The sequence below is a fragment of the Phaethon aethereus genome (assembly GCF_964289735.1).
Source record: "Phaethon aethereus genome assembly, chromosome: 12".
In the NCBI taxonomy this organism is placed as follows: Eukaryota; Metazoa; Chordata; class Aves; order Phaethontiformes; family Phaethontidae; genus Phaethon; species Phaethon aethereus.
Window position 1 is genome coordinate 610,861 of NC_138588.1, and position 11,636 is coordinate 622,496.

Below are 11,636 nucleotides of genomic sequence, written 5' to 3' on the forward strand. Positions count from 1 at the left end.
TGCAGGTGTGGAGGCTTGTGTCAGGCGAGGTGTAACAGAGGGGGACAGGCACGGGAGATGTGTAGTGACCTCCTTGCTCCTCTCAGCCCACATGTGCCCTGCCCATAAAGAGCACATCGCCTGTGCAGTATTGCTGGCAGAGCAAAAGGACGTGGCTTCCTGCCATCCGAGCCTTGGCTAGAAGTCAGTGCTGTCCCTGTCCGTCCCTAGCTTTGCTGCCATTTCTTCCCAGCAGGCAGGACTGCTGCTTCACTCTGGCTCTTTCTGCAAGCCGCCGCGATCACACAGGGGCAGCTGCCTGGCATGGTCTTGCTGAGCTGGGGCTGGCGCGTGGCCGCGGCTGTGGCCGGGCAGTGCGGCCAGGGAGCTGCCTGGAAGGGCTTCCCGGGAGTGGGTGGGTGCTGGGGATGGAGCCATCCTCCGCCACGAGCTGCTTTTGGGCAAACGTTGGCCGAGGCAGAGACAGAGACCTGTGTGCTGCGAGAGCGTGTGTGGGTCTTGCTGCGGAGGGGGTCTTGCTGTGGAGGGGGTCTTGTTGTGGAGGTCCCCGTCCCTGCAGGAGAGCAGCTCCAGGACTTGAACTCAGCTGGAGCTCGCGTTTTACCTGGGGGTGAAATGAGAAACTGCCCCTTTCCCCATCCAGGGCCCCTTCCGTGGGAATGAGTAGCAAGTGTCGGCGGTTCCTGGGACTCCCTTGCCCTTTGCTGCCCGGCTGCTGCAGCAGCAGTGTGTCTGGTGCCTCTGCGCTGGGAGTGGTGCCTGGTTCTTGCTGGAGGCTGTCAGCAGCAGTGCAGGGAGGGGGGGTGGCTGCAGCGGCTGCAGCAGGCTCCCCCGTGCCTCCCCAAGGATGCTGCAGTGGAGGCTTTGCTCTAGACGGCAGCTACGTGCGGATGGAACGGGCAGGGCGGGCGGCGTGGTGGGTGGCCAGAGGGCTGCCGGGGCTGCTCTGTGTGTTTATAAAAGGTATGCACTGCTCCTTGCGCAGCCAGGACACGCTGCGGAGGCTGTGCCGCCCTCGATGCCCCCCTTTCCCTGCAGCAGGCTTTGCACGGAGCAGGGCCAGACTCTGCGTCCCCCCTGGGCCCCCACGGGCCGCTCCCAGCAGCCTGCATGCAGCTGAGTTACCCCGGCACCGGCAGAGCCCGTCCTGCTCTGAAGGCAAGGAGAAATAGCTATTCTGGAGCAGCACCCCTGTCCCCAGGCTGGGGGTGCAAGCTAGGAGAAGAGCGTGTCCTGCTGCCCCCGCAGCCCCCGCAGCCTGGTACTGGGTGGCCTCTGTCCTGTGGTAGCACCCACATGTGTGATGAGATGAAAGGTCTCAGCAGCCCTCGCACTTCCTCTTGCTGCAGCACCGCAGAGCTACCCAGGAACTGGGCTGGTTGCTGTGGGGGTTTCGGCTGCCTCCAGCACTGCTGTTCTCCAGAAACAGCCAACTCTCCTGAAGCAGTGCTGCTGCCCTGCAGGCATCTGCCAAACCTGCCCGGTGTCACGGCTGCTGTGATGTTGGCGATAGGGCCGGGCCAAACAGCCCTCCGATGACACCAGTTTCTGTGTGCCATGGCAAGAGCAGCCCCAGTCCCTCTGGACCACGACCCCTGGCCGTGCTGGCAGAGGTTGGAGAGCCATGGGCTCTGATTTTAGCCTCTGCAGCGCCGGGCAGCCCCAGCCCTGCCCTCTGCACTACCAGTACCTGCCCAGAGCTGGGCTCATGCCGCAACCTTTTCCCATCCGGGCACACCAGGTAACCCCTGTCTCCTCCCGGCCTCTCCCGCTCAGGAAGCAGATCAGTGTCTGTGAAGCAGCCCACCGCCCCGGGAAACCTGGCCGAAAACGGCCAATGCCAAGTGCAGCAGGGAAGGGTAGTGCAGGTGGTGCTGTGCGTGGCTCTGCATTGCCCTGTCTCCTTGTGGAGGTGCGACACGGCCGCACACAACCCCCGGACGCTCTTGTGGGTGATGGGTAAAGCCCCGTCCCTGCTGCTGGCTGCTCCTCGTGCCGGCTGGCTCCGAACCCCAGGCGCAGCGCCTTGCCCTGGCACAGGCTGGGCCCTCTTCGGCATCAGCTGTGCATGCCACGCAGCTAACGAGGCCAAAAAGTAATTTGGGAAAAATCTTCTAGGAACTGCCAGCAGATTTTCTGCTAGCACCGGAGCAGATGTCCTGCCCTCTCCGCAGCGTTCCTGCAGCAAGAACGTTGTTCCCCACTTACACGGTGCCTTAATTGTCCGGATTTTGTGTTCTCAACAGGGGTGAACTTTGTGGCTGATAAAATAGTACCAGAGAGGAAAACTAAGCAAGAAAAACAGAAGAGCAGCTGAGGACTGGGCAAGACTTTGCAGTCTGGGGATGAGATAAGCTCTTGCAATGCCTGTGTCGGTTGTCAGGAACTGAAGGCACTTCTCTGTGACATGGTTACTGCTCGGGCCATTATCACTTCCTAATTTCGGCATTTATCCTCGGCTGCAGCAGAGGTGAGTCCTACCCGTTAACAGTTTGGCTGTCGTTTTTCCAGGTGACGCAGTACCTGCTGGACCAGTCATTTGTGATGGATGAAGAAACCCTTTATGAAGCTTCTCTGCGAATAGAGCCCAAACTGCCTTCTTGAGCCCGGAGCAGTGGCCGGCGGCCGCTCGTGTACACTCGCTATACCATACTGTATATACCTGTTTGTTTCTGCTGGGCACCCTGGAGTGACTTCCACGTATGTGCTTCTCCAAGCAAACCACCCCCCTCGTTCTTAGGCCGCAGTAGACCTCGCGTAGGATTTCCCGCATCGTTTAAGGTTTCTCGCATCGACACTTTGCTGGAGTCCCAGTTTATTTTCAATGATGTTACTTCTGTCATTTGTTCCTCTGGAGGGGGCTGGCGGGTGGGCGAGCCCCTGTGTTCCCGTGGGGCGCTCGGACGGCACGGGGCGGCTCTTGCTCTGGCAGTACCGGCAGGAACACCCCTGGGCAAACTCTGTAAGGCGGAGGAAGAGAACACGTTAAAGCTCATTCCTCCGCGCGAAGCTGCCCTCTCTCTGTGTGCCGCTGGCCGGGCGCCGGGGGCCCCGCGGCCGCCGCCACAGCCCCTCCTAAGTCGGGAAGATGGAAACGTCCCTTTGAGTCTCCTCGCTGCATACGGCTCATGACAAGCTTCTGTTGATATGCTATAGATCCGTATACCTTGTGACCACTATGAGTAACATGATGTAGAGTTAGAAAAAGATGACCGAGTGTTTTTATTACATATACTGTAATCCTGTCTAACCACCTTCTAGCAGGAATATAGTAATGTAGTGCTTATTCTGTGAATATTACCATGTATTTTTTACATTGTACAGTATATAAACACAGTTTAACTTTACAGTGGCAGGCATGCTCCACTCTAACAACCAGAACACTTTTGCTGTAAGCAATACCTCGTGGTATGAGAATTCTCTTTCAAGCCCTAAAACTATTTCAACTTACAGCTTGTTTGGAAAAATATTTCCATTTTTTTGTAAAAATATATGTTTCCTGATTACCTCTTGCTAATAAATCTATTCTATCTCAGGGTGAACCGCGACTTCTGATGTTTTTATGGGCGGGTAAACCCGCAGACAGGCCCCGCTTCCCCGTGGGGAGAGACCGCCCCGGGGCGGGGCCGCCCCGCCCCCCGCCCCGCCCCCCGCCCCGCCCCCCGCCCCGCCCCCCGGCGGAGGCTCTGCCCGGCTCGGTGCGGTGCGGCTCGGCTCGGCTCGGCTCGGTTCCGTTCGGCGCCGCTCGGACATGGGCTGGGCCGCGCTGCTGGCTGTGGCCGCGCTCCTGGTGCCCGCCGCCGCCTGGGCGCCCTCCGCCGAAGGTAAAGGGCACCCGGAGGGGAGGGGGTGGCTCGGCTCGGCGCGGCGCGCCGCCCGGGCGCTCTGCGGGCCGGGGCCCGCGGCTGGGCCGGGGCGGCGGCGGGGCACCGAGCGGGGGGAGCCGCTGAGGCCTCCCCGCTCTCTCCCGCAGAGGAGCTGCAGTTCAAGGCCTGGATGCTGCAGGTAAAGCGCCGGCGCCGCGGGGTGGGGGGGCCGGGGCGCGGGGCCGGGGCCCCTCGCGAGCGGCGCGGCCGCGGTGCGCGGGTGATGCGCTCTGCCCCCGCAGAACAACCGGCGGTACGGCCCCGGCGAGTACCCCCGCAGGCTGCGCATCTTCCTGGGCAACAAGAGGCGGATCGAGGAGCACAACGCCGGCAACCACAGCTTCCAGAGTAGGAGCCGCGTCCCCGGCGCACCCCGCTCTTGCTTAGAGCACAGAGCGGAGCTGGGTGCGCGAAGCGTCCCCGTCTCCTCCTCTTCTAGTGGGCCTGAACCAGTTTTCAGATCTGACCTTCGCCGAATTTAAAAAACTCTACCTGTGGAGAGAGCCCCAGGTAAATCACGGGAGGTGCCGTGGGCGGGGAGGAGCGGGTCCGGCGGGACGGCGGACCCCAAGATATGGGCGTCACATCTGTGCCGCGCTGTACCCGCATGTGAGTCGGCACCCTGTCGCTGTGCTGCCTGAAGTCCCCTTTGCCAAGTGCAGTGTCCTGTTCTGCTGCAGCCTGAGTAACAGCGAGGTGACCCCCCCCCCCCAATCCCCAGCCCCGGGACTTTCAGCTGCCTCTGCCTCCAGGCCCTGGCTCTAGCTGAGCTGTCACTTCTGCTTTCAGCTTTCACGGCTGATCTGTATTTTTACGGGTAGACTGAAGGCCCAATCCGGCCGTTTGGGGAGCTGGTGGCTCCCTGAGCTGCTCAGGCCCCGCTGCGGGGTGCGGGTTGGCAGGGCTCCCTGGGGCTGGCCCAGGTCCCCCCGGCTGCAGCGGCTGGCAGCAGTGGGCCGGGGCTGCACCCACTGTGTAGCAGTCACTGTCCCCCAGCACGGAGGCTTGCCGCAGCCCTCCTGCCTCACTTGCAGAACTGCTCGGCCACGAAGGGGAACTTCCTGAGCAGCTCTGGGCCGTATCCTGAGTCCATCGACTGGAGGAAGAAGGGAAATTACGTGACACCCGTGAAGAACCAGGTGAGGAGCGTGTCGCATCAGTGACGCACCAAGAGCGGGCCGGCACAGGGGCTGACCGCTGCAGGCAGGGCACCGTGCCAGGAGGAGGAGAGCTGGGGTGTGCGTGCCCACAGGGAAACAGGCTCCCCCGGGAGCCCCTCCATGGCTGGGGCAGGGGGAGGCCGTGGGCCCTTGGGCAGGGGATGAGTGGAATGCAAAGCCCGGCTGCCAGCAGGGAGTGCAAGCGCTCACTGTGCTCCTGGCTGCCCTTCTGCCCCGGCGTGCTGGGGAGGCCAGTGACCCTGTGGCACATTATGGAGCAGTCCCCCTCCGGTTCCTAATGCAGGGCCCCTGCGGGAGCTGCTGGACCTTTTCCACCACGGGGTGTTTGGAGTCTGCTATTGCTATTGCGACGGGAAAGCTCCTCTCTCTGGTAAGAGATTTTCCTTTCCTGTGCACTGTCAGCAAGTCCTGCCTCCGGCTCTCTGCCGGGGCTGCCGGCGAGGCCAGGCTGCTCCTGTCTGGGACAGCCACTGGCTGCTTGTTCCAAGGCTGGCTGTACATCACTGCGTGCGGCTGCAGCAGGCACCCTCGCCTGCAGACCCCTTGCACAAGCTCCTCACAAGCCATGCAGAGCTTGCTGGGGGAGGCGCAGTGTGGCGTGGCCGGGAGCTCTCTGTGCCCGAGGACATGCCTGTCGCCATCCCCTCTTGGGGTCCGAGTGTCCCGCTGCCCTGGGCTTGGGCAGGGCCCTTCTCGGAGCAAGACGAAACCGGAGGGGCCGGAGGCTGGTGGGTCTCTGTCGTGGGAGCTGGTGAGGTTAGCTAGAGCTGTGTCTGGTGCTGCCAGTCGGCAGGAGCTCCTTGCTGCAAGCAGCACATTGTGAGAGTGTTTATTTTTAAACTCCCAGAGGATTTGTATTCTCAAAGAACCAGAAAGACGGTAGCCACTTACATGACTTATTGGAATAACTGAGGGTTGGGTGTAAGTGTTAAAAATAAGCTTGACCTTTGAAAGAGATCTCAGCCAGTGCTCCCGTGAGTGGGACAGTGTCCCAGCAGGCATGGGGAGGAATGCCTCTTGAAGCCGGAGCATCCTGGGCTGCCAGCTCCATGTCTTCCTTGTCCTGCTTCTTGGGATGTAGAGCCGTGCAGCCAGGTGAACAGCCAGCCGCAGGGGTAACGCCAGCGCGCTTTGGTTGCCTGCTGCGCGGGTTGCGTTCTGTCTCACTTAATTCCAAATGCGGGTATTGAGTATGTGCTGACTCAGAAAACTTTTCTGTAGGCGGAACAACAGTTAGTTGATTGCGCCCAGGCTTTTAACAACCATGGCTGCAGTGGGTAAGTAATAAAGAACGGAAATAAGAGTATCTTATGTTCTATGGTTGACAGCCTTCCTGAAGATCTAGTGTCGGGACCCTTCCAGATCTTGTCAGGATCCTTCTAGATCTTGAAAAGGGTTTTGATTCCCCTTGGCTGAGCCGTGCCAGGGAAACCAGTTTTGGGTTTGGTTTGGTTTTGTTGCTTATTTTAATTTTGCCCTCCCTAGAGGTTAGAATGTTTCACTAAATCTCCAGCATTTCCTAACCTCTGTTGTTCTTCTTGTTTATTAGTTTTTATTCTGATACTTGTTTTGTTACAACGTCTTCTGATATCGCAGTCACGGGTGCTACGGAGCTAGGCTTTAACACGCGCAGGGAAAAGAAGGGGAGTTTTATCTGTCGCTCTGCTCATGGGTCACGCACATCTCATGGCGCTTTAAGGAACCCACAGAAACCTCTGCTTCCCCTTTGGTAAATTCCTACTGGCATTGCTAGAGAAGGCAGAAAATAAAGCTTTCTGAAATCTTATGCTTTCTGTAGGGTAAGTGGTCCCTGAGGAGTGTTCAGAGAGCTGAGCAATACCACTCTGGCTGCTTTTTATTTTCCTCGTGACTCTTCCTTAGTCCTCTCCTTGTGAGCACGCCCTGATCACGCTCCCCTTTTCTTGCCTCTGTGAGACATGCTTCCCGGAGCTGGCCAGGGAAGGAAGCAGCTGCTTGCTGGAGATGTGGGTCCCTTGTCCTCCCCCGTGCGGTGTAGCTGGGGACCTTGGCCAGGCACAGAAAAACACCTTTCAGTGCGTGAGGCTGCAGAGCTGAGCTGGCACGGCTGGTGCTGTGTGGGTGAAGTGGCCTCGCGCCTTCAGGGCTCCTGTGTTGGCATTGTCCCCTGAGGATTAGGCACCCCTGAGAACGAGGTCTTCCCATGCCTGTGTAGGACCATGCCAAACAGCGTGATGGGCTAGGCCAGGAGTCCCAGACAGGGAGATACTGCAGGAACAGACTGGTGTTTATGCCTTTAGAGGTCTGGGATACATGCTGTCCTTCCCTTTCCCCCCACTTTGTGGGAACAGTCTGTAGGACTGCAGGGGAAGACTGATGGCTTTGCTCTGCAGAAGCTGCAACGTTACCATCCTAATTAATCTGCATTCTGGCTATGTTGTCTTGCAGGGGCCTGCCAAGCCAAGCCTTCGAATACATATTGTATAACAAAGGGCTCATGGGGGAGGACACCTACCCGTACCGGGCCGAGGTATTTCCAGCGCAGCTCAGGCGCGTTTCTGCAGTGGCAGAGCAGGGTCCAGAGCAGGCTCTAACACCGGTTCCTTTCTGTCTGCACAGAATGGCACGTGCAAGTTCCAGCCAGAGAAGGCTATTGCGTTTGTCAAAGATGTTATCAATATCACGCAGGTAAGGCCGCGAGGGTTGTGTTTCCAAACTTCGAGGGCTGTGCCAAGCCTGACCCAGAAGGTGCTCGGGTTCCCCGAGGTGTGCTGGGCTCTGCAGTGCAAGCTGCAGCCTGTTTGCTCTTTGGAGTGGAGCGAGCCGCTGGCGGGCACACTCCTCCTCTCCTGCACACCGCTGACGCCCTTTTCTGAAGGTGGCACCAATGAAGTGCCGTAGCCAAATACAGGCACTAGGTCTCTGCCTGCTTTCCACAGTGGGTGCACCTCCAGGCCATAGGAAAGTAGAAAAGAGAAGGCTCTGGAGAGACCTTATTGCAGCCTTCCAGTACTTAAAGGGGGCTGATAAGAAAGATGGGCACAGACTTTTTAGAAGGGCCTGTAGCAATAGGACAAGGGGTAACGGTTTTAAACTAAAGGAGGGTGGATTCCCAGTAGACATAAGCAAGAAGTCTTTCACCATGAGGGTGGTGAAACCCTGGCCCAGGTTGCCCAGAGAGATGGTCGATGCCCCATCCCTGGACACATCCCAGGTCAGGCTGGACGGGGCTCTGAGCACCCTGATCTAGTTGAAGATGTCCCTGCTCACTGCAGAGGGGTTGGACTAGATGGCCTTGAAAGGTCCCTTCCAACCCAAAGATTCTATGATTCTGTGAATATCTTGGTTCTTATCTCTCAATGCAGGCAGCACTTGTTTCCTTGCCTGCAAGCAGAAAGCCAGGGTTAGCCATCCCCACTGTGCTCTGACTGCTGGTCTGGGCATCTTGTCTGGTCCAAGTGTAATCAGGAGATAAATGACCCTGGGATCCTCTTCTTGCAGTATGACGAGGATGGCATGGTAGAAGCTGTGGGGAAGCACAATCCGGTGAGCTTTGCATTTGAGGTGACGGGTAACTTCATGCACTACAGGAAAGGAGTCTATTCAAAGTGAGTATTTCTGAACCTGGGAGGTGAGGGTGAGGGGACGGTGTAGGGCTGCAATCACTCGCATCCCCATTTCTCCTGCTTTGCGGCACTGGACACAGGGACACTGGACTGCATTCTTGCTTTTTCTTTTAAACAGAAAATAGCAAACATAAGTAAACTGAGCCTTGATGGCCTGATTTCCCAGGGGGGTGAGAGCGCAGCACAGGAAAGAGGGAACAGTGTGCTTGCAGCCAGTTTACTGCTAGGCACCAGTCCAAGCTGAAGACCAGACTGTGTTTGGAATGAAACTCGGCAAGTCAGTGAGCTCGGGAGATCCTCCTGCAGCCCTGCCACAGAGCTGGGGGAAGCCTGTCCCAGTGCTGATGTGTGTGTGAGGGTGTCTGCACTGTGGATGCTGGCAGGGACAGCCCAGATGAACACGTCTGGTTTAATCAGTGTAAGCCCTAACCAAAGTAAGTTTTCTGTGGGGCTCAGGTGGCTCTTCCAGTGCTAGACCACAGAGGAGTGGTGGTGAGCAGTGTAGCTGCCTTCACGCTGCCCGACACTTGAGCTGGTACATTTGCAGGTTGCGTTATTAAGGTACCTGCATTGCTGTTCTCTGCAGGGCAGGCAGGTCCCTGAGCACCTCGTGCCAATCCCTCTCTGCAGCTGGATGTTGTCAGAAAAGTAGCAGAGATGAAAAATAAGTTTGAGACATAAGTAACCTAGCAGGAGAAGGTCTGAAGTGTTGTGTCAGCTCTGTAGCCAAGGCAAAAAGATACTTAAAAGGATGATTATTATATTTTGGAAAGTCTATGGAAGCTAACTGTGGCACGATAGGTTTCTATTTCCTATTTCAAGAAATGGGAAAAGTGCATGTTTGGAGAGAACAAGAAAAACACTTTGGAGTAATGAATCCTCAGTCATGTAGAAATGCAGGGAAAATTAAACTAAGAGTCTAAGCATGAGTGATTTGCCCCAGGGAGCAGCATGGGAAAGAGTAAGCAGCGTGGCAAATTTGAGTGGCTTTGCTGTTGCAATAAAGACAGTAATCTCAAAGTCAACTGCCAGCAACAGGCAGATGTAAGATGTGAAAGCAGGTGGATGGTCAAGATACTTTGTAATAAAATTCCACTTTGCGGAACATGCCAAGTAAAGTGATCTCGTAGATTTATAGTCTCAGGTAGATCTAAAGTCAGAGTGTATGGAGTAATTGATGCTCCAGTGGTTTCAGCTATGCTCCCCAGACCAACTATTACCAGATTCAAGAAAAGTAAATCTGTTGTGGGGATTATTGATCTTTCAGTTAATCTGCAATTTGAAAATGTTTAAAAATACGTGCTGTAGAGATGGGAGCTTGTACTGTGTGTTGTCTTGTTTTACATCACAGGCAGCAACTTTCATCAGGTGCAATTTAAAAGCTGGAAAATCAGAGAAAACACAAAGAAACGTGTATTTAGACTGAGGAACTTGCCATTTGCTTTGCAAAATGCGGAACAGGACCCCTGAACTTTGGGGCAGAACAAACCACTACTGGGATGCACTAAGAGCTCCTGGTTTTCATTGGAAAAGTTCCTTTGCTCAGTTTTTTCATTGTAGCTCACTCTTGTGTGACAATGTTGATGTTAATTCTGAACAAAAGGCCAGACCAGGTGCTCAGATCAAAGGTCAATGTAGCCTATTGCCCTGACTTCAGATACGGCCAGTAATAACTTCCGAGTGAGAAAACGGAGCAGCTTCCCTCCCTGCTCTCCACAACTGGAAGTTCAGGGTATCCATTAGTTCTTTTTGTAGTTGGAGCACAATCAAGAATGCTGGTTAATCCATGATTAATTACAGGCTGGCTTTTCACGTAAAAAATCTGTATTATTTTTCCTTTTCTTTGCAGCCCACGATGTGAGCACACTCCTGACAAGGTGAACCATGCAGTCCTCGCTGTGGGGTATGGAGAAGAGAATGGGACTCCTTACTGGATTGTGAAGAACTCCTGGGGCCCGCTGTGGGGCATGGATGGGTAAGGAGGTCCCAATGCTACCAGACCCACCATGGTCTCCCTGTTCCTGGTAAAATGACAGTCATGGGCATGGGATTCCACCCACCCTCATCAGCCCCCAGGTCGCCCTTATGCTCTCAGGCTGAAATTTCGCAGCTGTTTCATACTCTGGGAAGAGGCAGGGGAAATCATCCTAGCCTCGGCAGTGAAGGAGACATGGCTCTACAGACCAGTCCTGGGGTGATCAGTTTGAGCAGATCCCGAGATCAGTAGACCTGCCGTTGTCAGCAGGGGCTCGGCCAGTGCGTGCAGAGCCGCCATACCGCTGGTTTGCCTGGTGCCAGGAGAGCACTGTGCCTCTTCCGTGGTTACACGGCCAGAGAAGAACAGGTTGTGCTGGGAGTGAGTTTTCACTCCAGCCCCACAAGCATTCCCTGCTGCAAGTGAAATTTTTAAGAGTCAGGAGCTAACTCTGCTAGTTTGTGATGTAAGGGGGCCAGGGAATAGCATTGCCTGGCTAACTGCTGGTGGTAATGGCTCTGTCACAGGTGTTTGCTCTTTGCACGGGCATGAGAAAGGAGCTGGCACATACTAAGAGCAGTGGCCTTACACCAGTTATCTGTTGTGCTGACTCTGCCGGAGTAGGGAACACTCATTCATACACATTTCTTTCTCTTTTTAGGTACTTCCTTATTGAACGTGGCAAGAATATGTGTGGTCTTGCTGCTTGTGCATCTTACCCGGTTCCTCAGGTGTAGGAGGAGAGCGCAGGCTGGGGAAAGTGGGCATAGGAAAAGGAACAACTAATTGCATATGAATTTCTAAATGCTACAATCAAGAAAGTGGGAACAAGATGAAATAACAGGCTGCTGATCTGCTGAAAGTTGTTATCTGCGGGCGGGTTCCTCAGCTTGCACATAGCTTCTTGCAGTAGGTCTTCCTGCTCGTGCCTCCTGTCCCCAGCCAAAAGCAAGCGTGCTCCTGCATCGAGAGCCAGACTCCCACCTTCTCCTCCCGGCTGCGGTGCGCT

General features: G+C 55.9%; 2 protein-coding genes across 2 annotated transcripts in view; both read left to right on the forward strand.

The window, feature by feature from the left end:
• Positions 1-2,604, forward strand: part of RASGRF1 (Ras protein specific guanine nucleotide releasing factor 1) — a gene marked incomplete at both ends in the record, with an annotated part of 41,045 nt that extends 38,441 nt beyond the window's left edge. The window contains one exon of the mRNA XM_082005171.1: positions 2,512-2,604. Within this exon, the coding sequence (XP_081861297.1) occupies positions 2,512-2,604 (93 nt within the window). The remainder of the gene's footprint in view (positions 1-2,511) is intronic.
• Positions 2,605-3,751: 1,147 nt separating this feature from the next.
• Positions 3,752-11,364, forward strand: CTSH (cathepsin H; the record flags this gene model as incomplete). Its single annotated transcript, XM_082005269.1, has 12 exons — positions 3,752-3,824; positions 3,974-4,005; positions 4,109-4,214; positions 4,306-4,376; positions 4,901-5,005; positions 5,331-5,417; positions 6,269-6,324; positions 7,475-7,556; positions 7,646-7,714; positions 8,528-8,634; positions 10,502-10,627; positions 11,289-11,364. 12 exons carry the CDS (start codon positions 3,752-3,754, stop codon positions 11,362-11,364), a joined length of 990 nt encoding a protein of 329 aa, XP_081861395.1.
• Positions 11,365-11,636: the final 272 nt, after the last annotated feature.